Source organism: Quercus suber, unplaced genomic scaffold, assembly GCF_002906115.3.
Source record: "Quercus suber isolate HL8 unplaced genomic scaffold, Cork oak 2.0 scaffold_81, whole genome shotgun sequence".
Classification (NCBI taxonomy): Eukaryota; Viridiplantae; Streptophyta; class Magnoliopsida; order Fagales; family Fagaceae; genus Quercus; species Quercus suber.
Genome location: NW_027069546.1, coordinates 391568 through 411339, shown reverse-complemented (window position 1 = coordinate 411339; position 19772 = coordinate 391568). Strand labels below are relative to the sequence as shown.

At 34.5% G+C, this 19772-nt stretch overlaps 1 protein-coding gene across 1 annotated transcript; it reads left to right on the top strand.

Moving 5' to 3' along the window:
- The first annotated feature begins 11516 nt into the window (after positions 1-11516).
- On the top strand, positions 11517-15028 carry LOC111987073 (pentatricopeptide repeat-containing protein At2g18940, chloroplastic). Its single transcript, XM_024018774.2, has one exon. The coding sequence runs from the start codon at positions 11813-11815 to the stop codon at positions 14369-14371; it is 2559 nt and encodes an 852-aa protein (XP_023874542.2). The 5' UTR covers positions 11517-11812; the 3' UTR covers positions 14372-15028.
- Positions 15029-19772: the final 4744 nt, after the last annotated feature.

Genomic DNA, 19772 nt, shown 5'->3' with positions numbered 1-19772 from the left:
CTGAAATTATGTTAAAAATGGAAATCATGTTTCGATTATATAACTGAAATCATGGTTTCAAAATAAAACTAAAATCGTGTTTTAAAAATAATTTTTGAAAAAAAAAAAAGTATACATATAGGATCTGTTTGAAACCAATTATTTAGTTAAAATTAAAAAAAATTTACCGAAAATATTGTAAATAAAGTTAAAATGTTGCTAAAATAGTACAATAAAACTCATAAATAGTACCAAAAATACAATAAAACTTATAAAATAGTAACAAAAATAAATTAAATAGTAAATAAACTAACTTTTTAATTTGGTGTCAAACGCACACATAATGTAAAGTAGAGTGTATAATAAAATTCTCTATTTTAGTTAGCTTTGGTGAAAAGTAGTAATGTCAAGGGACCATAAATTTTAAAATTGTGTTAACTAGCACATTCAACACCGATCAGCTCGCCGGCGTTCTCAATCGTTTTCTGTGGCTGTTGATGGCTGTTTCCTTGTTCTTTTTCGTTCTCCCTCAAGTTCTCTCAGAGCTCTCTTCTCCTTTGCGTTTTTTGTGCGAGACCCGGAAATGGTTTGAAGGTAAAATAAAAGCGTAAAACCATTTCCGGGTCAAAGGTGAAAATATGGTCAAACTTGAGGCATATTTTCCGGAAAATAAATTTTTCTTTGCCAGCCAAACGCATGGGTCAGGTGGTAAATGATTTCCTGAAATCATTTACCACCGATTCAAACGCAGCCTTAGATGGTGCTTTTTGCTCAAAACTTATTTGTTTATTTGCTAAAATTGGTTAACATATAATTGTATTTAATAAAAAGCTATTGGCTAATTACTTGGTTTAACAAAATTCCCCCCCCCCTCCTTTTTAGCTTGTTTGCCTCATGTACAGTTTTTGTTTTCCCCAAAAGAAAAAGATAAGTAATTTCTTGTACAGGAAAAAAAAATGATATCATTTTTGAGAATGATATACATCCGTAAGTATATATTAGATAAGAAAATATGGAGGATCACCATAATAAAAATATAAAAAATATAAAAAATAAAAAGAAAAAAGAGAGAGATGGAAGATCCTCATCCAAATTTCCATAATCTTGATTCTAGTGGCAAAATCAACATAAATACATATGTTCAAATCTCAAATTTCTTATTTTGCAATATTAAACTTTACTAATTGAGTTAGGGGTGTCCACCGAAACTCAAAAACTGACCCACCCACCCAAACTGCCCGAGACTAATGACTGTTGGCGATGGGTCTTTGCCACCAAAAACCAACTTAGGTGGGTCAGATGGCGGGTTTTCTTCTCCAAAACCTGATGAATCCGATTCGTCCAACGAAACCCATGAAAGAAGGCTGAATTTACCAAGATCTATTTAAACTAGTGATATTTCGATGAAGATTTGGTAGTTTTTGGTTAGATCTGGCGATGAGATGGAAGTTTTTACTCAAATCTAGGCTTGATGTGGTGGTTTTTGCTTCAATTTGGCAAAGATTAGGTGGTTGTAACATAAATCTGGCAAAAATTTGGTGGTTGTAACTTAGATCTGACATCGACTGACTCGACCATTGTCCATCGGAGACCAATCCAACTTGACCCAAGGTTGTTCACGGGTGGGTTGTACAACCTTCCACTCGATGTAAGTGGGTTAATTTTAGGTTGGGCACAAACTCGACCCGGACTGACCCGTGGACACTCCTAAATTGAGCTAACTAGATCCACAAATATGTCTTTATATACTTGTAGACATACAGTCTACACAATATGCATGTCACTTATTATTATTATTATTGTATTGACCAGTTTTAAGTCCCTAGCCCAAATGTGGATGGACTCAGGCCCAAAAAACCCAAAACAATGAAATTGTAAAAAGTGAGTTGGAAAAACTGGGCCTTAATGAATCAGACAATCACTAAAGTGAGATCAGATCACAAGATAATGAAAATAGACGAGTTTATGCTAAAGAAAGTCATCATTAGCATAGCCTGAGGAGATCAGTTTTTATATATTTCTTTCAGGTTTGATTACAAAGTCAATTCTTGATGCTACAATATTTTTCTCTTAGTTTTTCGATCTCCTTCTCTCATTGCCTCCTCCTTTTATACTATATTTCCCTTTCATCTCTACCCTCCATGTGCATGCCAGATGGTTAGTGTTGATACCTGTTCCATTAGCACCTTCATGAAGTCTTTGGGGTCGCTGTAAAATTGAAAAACACTGTTTAGAGATTACTTCCTCATTAATGCGGTCAGAGATTTAGTTACAAAGCATTTAATGCAGTGGTAACAACTATCTCTTAGATATTTCTGAGCTTCTATCCCTCTTGTACGTTTATAATTCACATCTCTATTAGTGGAATTTTCTAGAAGGTCACTTTGAACGATAGGATATACATTTGATATGTGCTACGTTTATCCAAGGAGATACTACTCCTCGGACCATCTCTCCCAAACTTTCCATCCGCAACATGCTCATGGGACTCTAAGCTTAACACCCTCACTACCGATTATTCATCCTCAGACCAATAACATCCTCGAATAAGACTCAAGGGCCAATATATAATTTTGGACTCTTATCCCTACAATTATCATTATTATTATCATTATCATTATTTTATGATTATTATTATTGTTATTATAACGAACCAAATTTTATTTATTTATTTATTTATTTTTGTTGACTTCTTTTAATATTGTCACCTAAGTTTTTGAAAGTCCATATTGTTTTCAAATCATCATTATAGCTATATCATTTAATTTGGTTTTTAAAGTTATAAATAATTAGTTTTTTTTTATGGGAAATTTTTTATTTATTAATTAAACATGTATCATCTATAAATATTTATTGTCAAACTTTTTGGCATATTGCACAAGTTAATGACAAGTTATATAGGGTGAAACTTATGTAAACTATCTTAGATGCATTACATTATATTATTCTTAGAAAAGATACCTTTTTTTTTTAATTAGTCAAATGTTTGAATTTAATTAGGGGACCTACTGTACTACATCTCAATATGTAGTTATAGACAATTAAATGTTTTTTTATATGAGTAAATTCTAGTTAATTCAATTAGTAAAATTTTTTGTCAATAAATAACGGAATAAGATGTTTGAAATTCAAACCACATCTACACAAAAAATAAATTATTAATGTATGGCACTCTGGTACCCAACCCACTTATACCTTGGATTCTAATTCGACAGTACGGCCTATGGGCTCAATCTCTTTCTACCCAAGACCCCGGCCTAATCCCACAAATGCTACGAACCCAAGCCTCCTATTGCCCAAAAGTCTGAGTAGGCAATCTACAATAGTGCGCTCCTCATCTCACCACCTAGTCCTTGTTCAGCGAACCACCTTGTGCAAGAAGAAGGGTGTTCGAATACGCTACCCTTCATATGTATGGCAATGCCCTAGGGAACATCATTGCCGAGCATATTCATTGAAGTAGGAATCAGTTCCAAAGCCACTCCCACCTAAACACCCACCTACGATTAACGACATTGGACCTCATTTTGCACTAATTTTGAAAGCAATCATAATCCCCCCACTCACGCTTGGCTATAAATATGTGAAGCCAAGGAAGGGATGGGGGTTGGTGAGTAAGAGGGAGTTATAAAGAAAGTCGAGAGCTGAGAGTAATAGTCATACAAGTGAGAGGGAAGCGATACAGAGATTTGAGAGAAATCGTTGGGACTCTCGGCTAGAATCACTCAAAGTAGGAAATCCAAAACCAACATTACAAATATATTGTGAGCCCAAGAACAAGCCAACCCATTAAACCCATTCTGGGTGCGCACAATTAATATTTGAGCTTTTTTTTTTTTTTTTTCAAAAGATATTGATGTCTTAACTTGATTATAAAGATCAATCATTATGGAACCAATATCATATATTAAAATTTTTTTTTCCCTAAGAATCATTATTAAAATTCTAATCTGTAAAAAAAAAATGCTATCCGTGTCAATGTATTTTAATGCTATAAAAACCCATAACACTCTTTTTTTTTTTTTTTTTTGAGAAAACCCATAACACTCTTTTTAATGTTACAGAAACAGGCTTTCAAACCAAGATTTTGATTGGAAATGCATATAACTTAGCAAAAAATAACAAAAACAAAACTAGGAAATGACTAATGATGGACATAGGTTGGTTCTCTATAATCCTCTTTGCTTCCCGCTCTCGCGGGCCACGACGATGTTGACTTATCAGATACATTGAATTTGCGTTTGCTGGCAGTTGGAACACATTTATTTCAGGTTTATTTATTTTTTATTTTTTATGAATACATTTATTTCAGTTGTCAAAGACTCAAATGAACTCAAACTTTTTTTTTTCTTTAATGCATCTCTCAGCTCAAATTCGATTTGTCCAGAGTATTTAATATAAAAAATCCAATTCAATAAAATATAAAATATTTTCTTAAAGAAAGATATTAAGTTCACAATATTTTTATAGAAATTTTACAACAAATTTTATCTAGGAAATTATTATTAATAGATAAAAAAAAATGATATCATTAGTGAGCTCAAATCATAACTATTAACGGTCTATCAACTAAAATTTGTTGTGTTAGAGTTAACAATCTAATAAGTATTACTGTTTCCTCAACAAAAAAGAAAAAAATAAAGATGTTTATCTTACATTGATTGTGTGTGTTAGAGTTTCAATCTTTATTACCTCAGGCTCCTATTACAATTGGTTTTATAATATATTATAAGCTTGTTTAAAAAACTCTATATACTATTTTCATATTTGTGTGTTCTAATAAGTATTATTATTTCCTAAAAAAAAAATTAAAATTTGTTATGAAAATATTGTGACACACCATTTTTTTTTATACAAGATAAAAGTTTTTTCTTACCTAATCTAAATATATACATATGTGAAAAAAGCTAAGGGTACCTCGTGGATGTGACTATCTTGCTAAGAATATACCGTAGTTGTGGAGAAAATTCAACATGTTTCTGAAACATGCAATACTCCCTCGTGGTTGTGATGCACCATTAGTGTGTTTTTTTTTTTTTTTTTTTTTAAATTACTAAATTTGCATAAATTATGGTGCCGACTTTTTTTTGTCCATTTCTATAGCTATTGAACAAAGAGAAAGGAGGAAGCACAAAATCTATTTTTCTGGTTGGAATAAAAGATGTTATTTAAGAAAAAGCATAAGATGCCATTTAAGGCATATATAGCACTTAAAAATCTTGTGTGTATAGTTTTGGTAAAAGTATGCTAAATTGCTAATCTTTTGTCTTTTTTTTTTTGAGGGGACGAAATGGCTAAATAACCATAAAATCCTAACAATATAATTAGTTGTCAACGTTTTCAAACTATTTTTTTTTTTAGCACCTCGAGTCTCAGAAAATCGAGTTATGCGCTCATACCTCGAGTCTTTGATGCTCGATTTTTATAGTTTGACCTGGCCTAGTTCCACGTGGCATCCCACGTGGAACTCGAGTCTCAGAGACTCGAGGTCCAAATCAAAAAAATTTCAAAATATTTTCAGCATCCAACTCTCTCATCCACAAACCAAAATACCAAAAAAAAAAAAAAAATCAGATCACAGAGAGAGAGAAACAATCTAGAAAAAGATGTTGAAATACCATATATATGTGTTCATCATCAGAAAAAAAAAAAAAAAAAAAAAAAAAAAAAAAAAAAAAAAAAAAAAAAAAAAAAAAAAAAAAAACAAGCTCCAGGCCGGCAAGCCCCAGGCCGGCGCGACCGGCGCCGCAGTGCGGCCAGGGTCGCGCGCGACCCAGAGCCGCGCGGCCCTGGGTCGCGCAGGCCGCGCGACCCTGGGTCGCTCAGGCCGCGCGACCCCTGGGTCGCGCCTGTTTCTGGGTTTTTCTTTTTTTTTTTTTTTTTCTTCTGGCTTTCGGCTTCTTTCTTCTTCTTCAGGTTTTTTTTTTTTCTTCATGCTCTGATTTCTGGGTCGCGCCTGTTTCTGGGTTTTTCCTTTTTTTTTCTTCTGGCTTTCGGCTTCTTTCTTCTTCTTCAGGTTTTTTTTTTTTCTTCATGCTCTGATTTCTTTCTGGCGGGATGTGGGGTAAATATTGGCTTAGACCTCGAGTCTCTGAGACTCGAGTTCCACGTGGGATGCCACGTGGAACTAGGCCAGGTCAAACTATAAAAATCGAGCATCAAAGACTCGAGGTATGAGCGCATAACTCGATTTTCTGAGACTCGAGGTGCTAAAAAAAAAAATAGTTTGAAAACGTTGACAACTAATTATATTATTAGGATTTTATGGTTATTTAACCATTTCGTCCTTTTTGAGGGGCTGCTAAGTTGCTAATGGGTTTTGGCAAGTAGCGGTAGGAATAGCGTCTGCGCTACTAGTACTATTTTTGTCACTATTCAAAATACTATTAATCTAGCAAACGTCAAAAAATTCAAAAGATCTTTTTCCAACCAGAAAACTTGAAAAAACCACGTTTCTCTTTCTCATTTTCCTTTCTCCTTATGGCTAGGTGAAAAAGACATTTGGGTTTGAGCAACGAGGCAATTATAAATTATTTTACAGAATTTTTATAAATTTTTGTTGTGATCAATTTTTACTAATTTTAATCTGAGCACACTACGACTATCACTCTTTTACCTACTAATTTACCATTACCATATAAAAAATTTGTAAAAAAATGTTGTAAAATTATTTGTAGTTCTAGCATTTTTCACTTAATATTTCTTTTTCTTTTTTTGAGATAACTAGGATAATAGATTTTGTGTGTGTTGATGATAGTTATAAAAAGAGCAATAACATAGACACAATAAATTTCATAATTGTTGAGTTGGTGGGTTATATTATTGATTCTTATATGACTTACTATTGACACTTTTTTTGGGTAACCAAACTTACCACTGACATTATTATTATATTTACTATTAACAACAAATTTCATAACCATTTGAGATGGAAAATTGTTAACGATAAATATAAGAGAAGTGATACGTTCAAAATATTTTCACAATGCTTTCACAACAAATTATATGTGGTAAGTTGTTATTGATTCCAATTTGAACCTGCCACTAGAGTTACCGTTTTATCTACCAATCACAACTTGTAACAATATGCAACTAAAAATTTGTTGTGAAAATATTGTGGATATAACATTTCTCTTTTATTCACCATTACCAATTTGCCATCTCAAATGGTTTTGAAATTTGTTGTCAATTTTATTGTAACTCTAAGCTTATTGTTGTGAAATTTGTATAAGTTAGTGATATGTGTAACGATTGCATGTGTCTTATCTTTTTAAGACACTTTTGGAATTTATTTATTTATTTTAGATAACTTGGATGATATATATATATATATATATTGTTGATAATTCAATAGTTACAATGGGAAAAAGGAGATTTGAACTCTTGGTTTCTTGGAAACACCGGTAAGTTTAACATAATATAATTTTTTATCTAAATATAAAATTTACTAATTATGGTAGGTAATTAGTATACAATTGTTATAATTGTGATGGTATGAAAAACTATATTTTCATTGGACATTTATTGTGATTGTATATATATATGAAATCATATACACTACCATTTTTCTTTAGATAACTTTGATAGTTTAAAAAAAAAAGAAAAAGAAAAAAGAAAAGAAGCCATGCTACGTATTCAAAAATTTTCACAACAATTTTTTTTTTCTTTTTTTCATATGAGCGTACCATTTACACTATTTTATAATCCACTATTAAGTACGTGTTAATGTATCCAAAAAAAAAAAAACTTGTCAGTTGTCACTTAACATTTTTGTGAAATATATTGTGTCTCTAGATTTATTGTTATAAAAACAACATCACGGTCAACAATAAAACCATGAAGCATTCACACTAAACTCGATCAATTTCTAACAACTTTTTACATTTTATATTTTTACCACTTCTTTTTTAAATATAAGGTAGTGATATGGGAGTCTCACATTCTCACAAGTCATTATGTCTTTTTAAAACTTTTTCAATGTCTTTAGGTTTTTGAATAATAAAGAAACTGAAAATAAAACAAACAAAAAATATAATATTGAAAAAAAAAAAAGTTGTCTTCAAAAGATTGAAAGATTTGAAATGTGGGACAAGTTTATTAAAAGAAAAATCAGGGTCAACGTAAAAGAACACTCATTTCATCATCATCCACACAATTTGTAACATCTCAACCTAATTTCATTATTAATTTTATTGAGTTTGAAAGTTACATTGTGATTGATGTATAAGTTTATATATTTAAGGAGAGTTGTTAGTAGTTGTTAGTAATAAGTTTTAGTCTTTCATTTAAGTAACGAGAATGAGAACGAGAATGTGAACACTTGAGCTCCTCTTATACAAATCTTTCGTGTCTTCTATTTTCAAGTAAGAGATATATGACGTGTGCGTTTGATAAGTATAAGGATTGTTTAGAAAATTATTATGCATTAAAACCTTTTAATTAGAGATATTAAATATAAGCATGATTTAAGTAAGGATATATGTTCATGAGTTGTTCAATCTTATATATATGATAATTTTAGTATATTGATACTTTTACTTATATCACAAACATAATGTTTAAGAATGAAATGGATATGCTACTGTTATGAAATATTTGTGTAAAAGCATAATTATCAAAAAAATATAGTTTTTGGTTATTCCATTGTTATAATCTGAACTCAGCCAATAGAGGTTATAGTACTGGATAGAGATTTTGATTGGCCATTATTAGTGATGAGAATTTTGTTGTATCCTCCCTCGTTGGGAACGACCAACTTGTGGAGGATGCCAACCGATCCCCATGGCTGATGATATGATCACACCGAAAAGGGTGATACTTTCTGATATGATCCTGAGATTTTCTAGTATTGTGGGGAATGTTGGTTGCTTGACACTATGTGCTGGAAGCCTCCCAAAGTTGTGACAGACTTACAATTGGACTAACTAATATGTATTATAAATGAACTATTAAGCTATTTGAAAATTATAAGAAAAGTATAATGATAAGAAAAGTATGTTGAATGTGTTATAAGTCTGATGAAAAGTTTATGATAAAGTATTTTATAGTCTATTTAAAAACAAGGTTAAGTTCATAAGATATTTTAAGAATTGTATTAAGATTTTTTTTTTTTATCAAAGCAGGTATCCATAAAAATATTTGATTACATGCATCCTTATTAAATGCTCATGGAGTTTAAAACCTTACTAGACTTCGCAACTCACCCTATTATATTTCAGTGCACAGGTTATTTCTTAGAAGCAGTGAGAGTATTAGAGGTGGCAAGGAATCTATGATTCTTGTTTGTTAGAATGTATAGTTTTTGTTTTATAGTAGTTTAACTTTTTTATTGTATAGTAGTTTAGCTCTTTTATTGTATAGTAGTTTAGCTATGTAATATTTACACGAATACCATAAGTTTCAACCGAGTTGTAATTTTGCAAAGTTCGAAATGAAATGAAGCTTCAAAGTTTTATGAATTTTGTAAATTATGACTTTTATGCAAGGAAATAAAAAGGAATACAAGAAACAAATTTTTGATAAGCACCTTTAGCTTAAGTTGGTTCATGTTAGTATTTAGGTAAACTTGATATTAACATGTCGGTCATGCTCTAAATTCTCAAGTACAAGTTTGGGTCGTGACACAATTTGAAGCATCAAAGTGTTGTCTATGAAAGGAATTAAAATTTCTTTTGAGAGTATGAAAAGTTTATTACTTGTTTCTTATTGTGACCATTTGTTTTCCAAATATCACACATTCACATCAGTATTTTTTGATCGGTAATAGTCCTTTAACTTTGAAAGTCTCAATTTTTGTTGTCTTAGCTTGATAAACAACATATAATTATTGTCCTTTAGATTTAATCAAAAGCAAGTTGATCGAGTATGTCCAATACCACCACAATAGAAACATACAGGAACAAACTAGATACAGAAGAAGGTCAAGACTTGAGCTTTGTAACTTGAATTTCATCTATAGGGCCCTTTGCCATTGTTGGACATGGTCATGGGAGAACAAAGATTGTCCATCATTTAGTAGCAGCAGGTGACTTTGAACTGGATGGGAAAAAGTTCCTATTCCTATGTATCTTCAGCCTCCCTTATCACAACTAGACTTCTGGATATTGAACATTTGATCAAGTGTTTCATTGGAAAACATAATTGAGCTATCAGGTTCATTTTCTCCTTAACGATCGAAAACCATTCCCATCTTTATAAATTTCACTTAACTTTTTGGCTTCATCCAAATTAACTAGTAATGTCTCATTCTCATTTCTCATGCTTAACCTCATTCAATTTTTTGAGGGGCATACTTTATTGGAGTGGCATAATTTGATTGGATGTACTAAGTTACCAACACACATGGCAAGTTATTATGCCATCACATTAACGGATATGGACAGGAGGTCCTTTTTCCAAATGCTATGTAATGTTAAGAGTGCGAATCCAAGATTTAAAACTTTTAGAGGACAAAATCAAAATGACTCAAAACTGGAAGAGTGTAAATTGCAAATTAGTTTAATAGATTTAAGTGTTCACACTCTTAAAATGACTCCAAACTTGAGTGTAAATTGCTATATACGTAGCACCCTTTAATTTTTAATAGAAAAAACTAGTATTCAAACTCATATTTTACAGGTCATTGCTTTTGTATAGAAACAAATCTATTAAATTTATTAAATTATCTAAGGCATAGTTTATCAAAAAAATTAACTAAGGCATATCATTGGCGAAAGAAGGGTTTGTCCTATCATGTTTCATCCCTAAAGGCACTTGAATACGTTTATTTTTACTAAATTATTTTGTTTAAAAAATAGATCCTCCGAAAAGAAAAACAAATGTTATTGCAAAGATTTTTTTTTTTTTGCTTAGGCTGGGTTCTCGAATTTCAAATCTCTAGAGACAAAAAAAAACTCCACTCATTGAATTAGCTGGAATCAATGCTAAAGTTTTGAATTCCGTTCCTGAGATCATTCTGGATTGACAATTGAAACAAAATATTCTGGTATTGGTATGTTTCAGTGCATCGTTTCGGGCTTATGCACCAGATATATATACACACATATACATAATATATTTATAACTTTATATTTCATTATATTCAATTAACCAAAACAAAATTTAAAATATGATATGGGAACAAAATTTGTCAAATGATGAATTGTGGGCATCAATGTTAAAAAAAAATTAACACAATCCGAAATATTCTGGAATAAACCTGAATTTAGAGACCGGAATAACCAAAATTCGTCCGGAACACACCGGAATTTAGACCAAAACGGAACAAAAGGTTAGTGCACCGGATTAAATTAATAGGCCTCTGAGTGAATCACAGAATCACAGCCCCTAATAAATTAAAGTAATGGTTTTAGACTTTCAGTCTAACGTGTTTAAAAAGTGACTATGGGCCTCTTTCCAAAAAAGAAAAAAGAAAAAAAAGATCATGGGCCTCTTCTCTAAAAAAGAAGAAGTGATTATGGGCCAATTTTTAGTTTGAGAACATCATCCAAAAAACCATACACCAAAAACTTGTTCCAAACACTTCATAACAAACAGAGCAAACTTGTTTCGTTCTTCCAATCCGCTAAAACGATGACCAGACAACAACTAATGAAAACTTGAAGAATTTGAGGTGTGCAAGTAGTGTCTGTTTCAAAAAACCAATCTGCAATACGATTATGCCATCTTGAATAAAGACCAACCATACTAGATTGCCTCTCTCTCTCTCTCTCACACACACACCAATCCAAACTACCTGGCTCTCTGTCTTACTCTTACCTCTCAAAACAAAAGTCTCAAACTTTGCCAACTCTATTCTCCAAGAATTCAGAACCCAGTTCTCTCTCAGTCTCTAATGGAAGGTGCTCTCTTTCCCAACAGGCCAGTGCCTCCCATCCCAACAAACAGACCCACAAAACCACTGCCAAACTCATCTTTGAAATTCACTTCAACAACACTCCCACTGCCACCCCTTCCTCCTCAATCCCCATCTCCTTCTTCAGTTCCTTTAGACACTCTCCTCCAACACCTTTTTCACCTCTCTTCACCTCCCATCACTACCGCCACTCACAGAAAGCTCAAACCTTTACACCCACCTCGCTACACCAACCACAACACCAATACCCAACTCCCTTCTTTTCACATTTCAGCCCAGTTAGACCACAAGCAAGTCCATCACAAAAAACCCACTTCACTTTCAGCTCCACAGTTTGAGGAGTTTCAACCAGAAGATGGGGTTCTTCAATTCTTGTCAAGAAAGGGTAAGATCATATTCAATTCAATTTTAGAACAGCCTTTGTCTAGTTTGAATGCATTCTTTGATTCTGCCAAGTTTGAGTTGCTTGAAGTTGATGTCGATTTGATTAGTCTCTTGAAAGCATTAGATATTTCAGGGAATTGGGAAAGAGCCCTTTTGTTGTTTGAATGGGTTTTGTTGAACTCAAGTTCTCAAAATGAGAAACTAGACAATCAGGTTATTGAGATAATGGTTAGGATTCTAGGGAGAGAGTCTCAGCATTCGTTTGCATCTAAGCTGTTTGATGTAATTCCAGTTGAGGAATACTCACTTGATGTCCGCGCTTATACCACTATTCTTCATGCACATTCTCGCACTGGCAAGTATGGAAAGGCAATAACTTTGTTTGAGAAAATGAAGGAAAGTGGTGTCTCTCCAACTTTGGTAACTTACAATGTAATGCTTGACGTTTACGGGAAGATGGGTCGGTCTTGGAATAAGATTCTAGGCCTATTGGATGAAATGAGAGGCAAAGAACTTGAGTTTGATGAGTTTACTTGCAGTACTGTGATATCGGCATGTGGGAGAGAGGGACTTTTGGACGAGGCAAAAGAATTCTTAAACGGATTGAAATCACAGGGCTATGTACCTGGAACTGTTACTTACAATTCTTTGCTGCAAGTTTTTGGAAAGGCAGGGATATACTCAGAGGCCTTGAGCATCTTGAAGGAAATGGAGGATAATAATTGCCCACCTGACTCTGTTACTTACAATGAGCTGGTCTCAGCTTATGTGAAAGCAGGATTCTATGATGAAGGGGCAGCTGTCATAGACACAATGACCCGAAAAGGAGTAATGCCAAATGCTGTTACGTATACTACTGTGATAAATGCCTACGGCAGAGCAGGAAAGGAAGGCAAGGCTTTGAGGTTGTTCAACCAGATGAAGGAGTTGGGTTGTGTTCCTAATGTATGTACATACAATGCTATCCTTGGGATGCTAGGGAAAAGATCTCGATCAGAGGACATGATAAAGATAGTCTATGATATGAAATTGAATGGGTGTGCTCCAAACCGTATTACATGGAATACAATGCTTGCCATGTGCGGTGATAAGGGTAAAGAGAAGTATCTGAACCGCATCTTACAGGAAATGAAGAGTTGTGGTTTTGAGCCAGATAGAGACACTTTTAATACTTTGATTAGTGCATATGGCCGGTGTGGATCTCAAATTGATGCTGCAAAAATGTCTGAGGAGATGATTAAAGCAGGGTTTTCTCCTTGTGTTACAACGTACAATGCTTTTCTAAATGCTCTGGCCCGGCGAGGTGATTTTGTAGCTGCAGAATCTGTCATCCTAGACATGAGGAATAAGGGTTTCAAGCCAAATGAAACTTCATACTCACTGATGCTTCATTGTTATGCAAAGGGAGGAAATGTCCAGGGGATTGAGAAGATTGAGAAAGAAATTTATGATGGTCATATCTATCCTAGTTGGATGCTTTTGAGAACCCTTGTACTTGCAAACTTCAAGTGTAGGTCACTAACGGGAATGGAGAGGGCGTTTCTGGAACTGCGGAAGAATGGATACAAGCCTGATTTGGTTTTGTTTAACTCTATGCTATCCCTTTTCGCCAAAAGAAACATGTATGACAGGGCCCAAGAGATGCTGCACTTGATTCGAGAGACCGGGCTGCAACCAGATCTTGTTACCTACAATAGCTTGATGGACATGTATGCCAGAGGGGGAGAATGTTGGAAAGCAGAAGAAGTCCTCAAGGTCTTACAAAAATCCGGTGGGAAACCAGACCTTGTGTCTTATAACACTGTCATTAAAGGATTTTGCAGGCAAGGGCTCATGCAGGAGGCTATAAGAACTCTCTCAGAGATGATGACTAGAGGTATCCGGCCATGTATTTTTACCTACAATACTTTTGTAGCAGGCTATGTTGGGCAGGGAATGTTTACAGAAGTAGATGAAGTGATTAGCTATATGATTCAGAACAATTGCAAACCAAATGAGCTAACCTACAAGACAGTGGTGGATGGTTATTGTAAAGCAAGAAAGTATCAAGAAGCCATGGACTTTGTGTCAAAGACTAAGGGGATGGATAATTCTTTTGATGATTCGTCTGTGCAAAGACTTACTTCCCGCATCAGGGAGTATATGGAGTCATGATTTCATCACATTTATCTATGGCCATCTTTTTGTTTATTGCTTGGGGAATACAGGTGCAGGTGCAGGTGCAGGTCAAGTGTGACAAAATTTATAATTACTGGCTTGAATGTATATTTCTTTGGGTGAGTCACTTGTTCCTCGGTATAGGTCCTATCCAGTGCACAAACCTCCCACTTCTATGGGGTCTGGGAGAGGTAATTCCGTAATTGGTAGGGAGTGTTACCTCAATTTTGGAGAGGTTAATTCCCGGACATGGTTCTTGTTATATGAGATCAAATTTGATTTAAAGACTTATGATTGGTGAATGTTCTTGGGTGTTGTACCTGCATCAGAAATTAGGTCTACGGATGTTTGTCATTAATGGGGCAATGGATTAGAGTTCAAGAATCAGGTCAGAATCAAGTTTTTCTTGCTGTGACTAAAACTATATATGTATAAAATAGGTGTTTTTCAGGCAATGACTATGGAGACTTTCATCGCTACAAGCAATCTGATTATATATGGTATAAGATCGTTTTCTCTTTTAAATTTTGTTCACGTACCTATTTGGATCCTTGGAACCACAAATTCCATTGGATCAACTGTACAGAGAGCTTCATAATGTAAAGTTCTTTTGCTTGATTAATAAGAAAAGCTGCCCTCATTTGGTATGTTGTACATATAGGATTACATTTTTATTTTCATCTGAAAATGGTATCGTCTATTAACAAAGTGGTTTAGCTGACTCGAAGCCTATGCATATGCTTCCATCAACTTACTCTTCTTAAGTTCTTATATGCTTCCACCCAAAGCAACATGTCATGGCTTCGAGTTGCCTACCAATCTCATCTCCTAGACCCCTGCTACGGTGGAAGTTTTATGCATTGGATACAACATTTTTTTATCCATTTGTAAATACTAGTTTCTTTTATGAGAAACACTTCTCCAACATCTCACTGTGTGGTTCAAATTTTTAATCGTTTCTTCCATGAAACTTTGATCCAGGGTTGTCTTTCATGATGCATAATTTTTCAATTCTCCATGGCACAACTCAAGATGATGATTTTCATTTTGTTTGTCCATCATCTTTATACGGTAGTCAAGCAAGAATCCTTCTCATACAATTTGGTTCAAAAACATTGTTCAACCCGCTACCAGATTTTGTAAAGACTACAGTTTCTCTCTCTTTTCTTATATTTAGACTGTGCAATCGATGAATTTCAAATTGATTTTATGAATATGGTATCGTTATTATACAGCCAAAAAAAAGTGAAGTCTCCTTTTTTCTTTCCTTTCAATACTTTGGATGCTTCTTTTTAATTTATTTATCTGAAGTATGAGCTGCATGATTTTCCAATAATAGCTGGTAATTGAGAAAATCTGGTTCAACTTACACTTTATGATTATAAATTTATGGATTTTTTTTTTTCATACAAAATTTGGACTTAGCATTCACAAAATTATTTTATTAATGATTTGTGCTTTAAAATTTTGAACCCTATAGGCAGCAACCCAATTGATATAGGTAAATCTTTCAAGCAATGACATAATTTGGAGCTCAATGAGGTGGTTTGAACTTTAAAGGCTCGCATGCACATAGTATGTGCACATTGTTAAATCACTAGTGAAAGCAGTGATGTAGACCACTTGAAATGGAGGGAGGACCCAGTTAGTTTGACAGTCAGTTCAAAAAGTCTTTTATGTTTAAGGCTTGGACTTTGGACTTTTTGGATGGACTACTGCCCAATGGTTTGAGTTAAGCATCTAAAAAGGTGGCTTTATCTTGTTTATAAAATAAGATGGTTAAAGTGGCATTGAGAACGAGAGATTTTTAATGTATCATTGTAATTGGGTGGCCTAGAAAGAAGTCATTATGCATGGTAGGTTCTGCAGTTGCAATTTCTACCTTTTCTTTTTCTGTTTCTCTGGGGAAGGGTTTTGGGTGTGATAGGAATATACATAGTGGCCGGTGAGTTGTGCATGATGGCTTTGGTGCATTGGAGTGTTGCTGATAGGTTTGGAATAATTTTCTTTTAATTGGAAAACTGGGGGAATAGATTCAAAAAGATTTAGAGATTTTGAGGAATAGGGGTTGTGCATGGTGGCTTGGCTTCTTGATTTTTATTTTATTTATAATTTGTTCCGGTATAGATATGGAATTTTTGGACAATTTTAGATAATTATAAAGAAATTGTTGAAGCTATTTGATTAAAAATAAGCTAATAATTTCGTTTGTGCATACTGCATAGAATTTATTTTCTAAATTTGAGTGCTAAGTGACTAATTCATAATACTCAATACGAAAGCTACGATGACTACCTCACTCTCATGGATAAAACTACCTTATCATCACCATTGTTGAATGTTACTATTATAACCCCAATTATTATTTAATGGAAAAAAAATAATAATTGATTTTTAAGTGAATACAAGTTTTAAATTTCAAACCTTTCGAAAAACTTTATCAATTGAGCCCATTAGAATCCATATTTTAAAAATATCTTCACAAATTTTTTTTCTTTTTTTTTGGAGAATGAGATCTTTACTAACTTAAACATCAAAGATCCCCTCAAGTTGACTTGTTGACTTCCATCGTGTCATTTTTTATCTCTACCACAAGCGCTCATGGATCCCATGTCAAGCCAATGACCATACAAATCAAATAGTACAAACAAATAAAAATTTGTTTCTAATAAACGTTTCATTAACTCACATATGGTACAATGGTGGTACTGGTTTACAAAACAAAATAAAACAAAAATGATTGTAACATCCTCAAATAAAAAAAAGCACCTAGGGGAATATTTTTTCTTGGGGGTTGGGATGGGATGGGATGGAAGGTGACCAAGATGTAAAATTCAAACCTCACAAAAACAAAGAAAAAGAAAAAAAGAAACAAAAAGAGAGTGTGACTGTTTTGTTTTTAGTTTTAATTAAGAAAGCAGTACATGTACATCATCCCATCCCACCCACGACCCACGCCACGTGCTACTCACACGAACATACAACGCAAAACAACAACTATTCATCAAATGGAACTTCGAGGGCAACCGTTTCACCCTCACTACAATAATTTTTGATAGGTACATTAGAAAGGTAAATTTCATTAACTTCTTTTGAAGTTTGGGTTAGTGTCAGTTAAAGATCAAAAAATTTCAAAACTAACAAATTTAATTCTAAACACTATTAGACCCGTTAGTCGCTATTTTATTCTTTTTTAAGAATTAAATTAGTCAGTTTTGAAATGTTTTTGTGGGGCCCGTAGGCCTGATAGCCTCAGCCCATCATATAGCAAGCCCAAGGCCCATGCCGAGGAGCACAAGCTATTTCTGAGAGAGAGGGGGAGAACCTATTTTCCTAGGATCCACGCCGACGATACCTCGTCCTCGGCCTGACAAAGGTGACTTTAGGGAGTGGCTAACCCCAAAGTAAGCTGTCACTCTCGCATTTAATGCACTCAGCTAACCCTCCTGGCCGCATTAATGGGGAGGTAACCCCTTGGCAGGACAACGTTGATCAGAGTGAACCACTTGAGTACCGATAAGGCCTCTGATGGGACGGATGGCCAGATAAGAAGGCAAATAGATGATCAACAGATGGAGAGAGGGGATAGGAGGATGAAAACTATAAAAGAGAAGTTAGTAGAACAAAGAGGGGGGGGGGGGGAGAACAATAAGGCCTCCTCGGCCATAATTTGTTCATCATCTCATCGGATTCGACCAACTTCTTAAACTTACCCATTCCCCAAAGACAACTAAAAGTTCTAAACGAGAAAAAGAAGAGTGAAATCGAGAAATTTTGGGATCACTAGGAGAAGAAGACTTACAGAAATATGGCGGAACTCTTCAGATAGTGTGCAAGTCGAGCCAGATTCAAATCAGATGCATCAATAATTGTAAGCGCGAAAATGATGAAACCCTTAGGTTCAAACAGGCATTTAAACTCCCCCTTGGGTTCCCCAAATGTAACCGCTTGCTCATAAAAGTAAAGGATCATGCCGTTGATAGTGGGAAACGTGGTGCCGTCAAAATTTAACGTGGGCACCCATTAAATCTTGAAACGCTAAAAACGCGCATCGGGCAGTCAAGAAGCCGCCAGCATCAGTATAAACTGAAATGAGGCCATTCGTCCAGTAGATCCGCATGTATCAAAACCCTCCTCCCCGTTCGAGGGAACGTGCAGCAGAGTTTTGAGGGGCTATTGTGGGGCCCGTAGGCTTGATAGCCTCGGCCCATCATATAGCAAGCCCAAGGCCCATGCCGAGGAGCACAAGCTATTTCTGAGAGAGAGGGGGAGAGCCTATTTTCCTAGGATCCACGCCGAGGATACCTCGTCCTCGGCCTGACAAAGGTGACTTTAGGGAGTGGCTAACCCCAAAGTAAGTTGTCACTCTCGCATTTAATGCACTCAGCTAACCCTCCTGGCCGCATTAATGGGGAGGTAACCCCTTGGCAGGACAACGTTGATCAGAGTGAACCACTTGAGTACCGATAAGGCCTCTGATGGGACGGATGGCCAGATAAGAAGGCAAATAGATGATCAACAGATGGAGAGAGGGGATAGGAGGATGAAAACTATAAAAGAGAAGTTAGTAGAACAAATAGGGGGGGGGGGGAGAACAATAAGGCCTCCTCGGCCACAGGCCGAGGAGCATCTCCCCCCTTGAAAGAAAAACTCTTAGCACTTTTCTTCGTTGTAAGAAAATTCCTACTTGGTGATCGACGGTCAGCACCTAAACCTTTCGCCCCACTCTCTATAAATTTATTGTTTGGGCTTATTGGGCTGTAAACCCTTCACCCCGGGTCAATCCAAATTGAGTCCTTACAGTTTTAAATCTGTTTAATATTAGCCTAAACTTCAGGGTAGGTTAATAAAGTTTACCCTATATAGAATTTACGACATCTCAGCTAATATAATAATTGCTCCTATTATTAGACTAATACTAAGATTCTATTTGGTTTTATGTATAATTGGAGTTTGAACTCTAATATTTTAAAAGAAGTGTTACATCCACAATATTTTTACAAAAAATTAGGGCCTGTTTGGTACATGTGTTTAAACACATGTTTTCAGTTTTTAAACAACATTACACGTATTTCTACACATTTTTTCATTCATATGTATTTTTAAAAAATACAAACAACGTTGTTTTATAACGATTAATTTTAATTTGAACTTACTTTTAAAATTATTTTTTGCCCATGAGTAACAAAGTATCATTTATAATTTTTTTTGTTTTTGTAAAAATGTCGTCGAGAAAGTATTTTTCATCTCTTATTCTATCATTTTCACGATAAGAAATTTAATCCGTTGATCTCAACTAACAGGCAGGAGAGGTAAGGAGTTCGCGTACTTCCAAAGCGTAACGTAACGGGTTTCTACACCGTAAGTAATAAAAACCATCAACCCGTAGCTTTTAAAT

What these genes read in the sequence shown, in the direction of transcription:
- LOC111987073 (XM_024018774.2), top strand. Translation starts at nt 11,813, where the DNA reads ATGGAAGGTGCTCTCTTTCCCAACAGGCCAGTGCCTCCCATCCCAACA.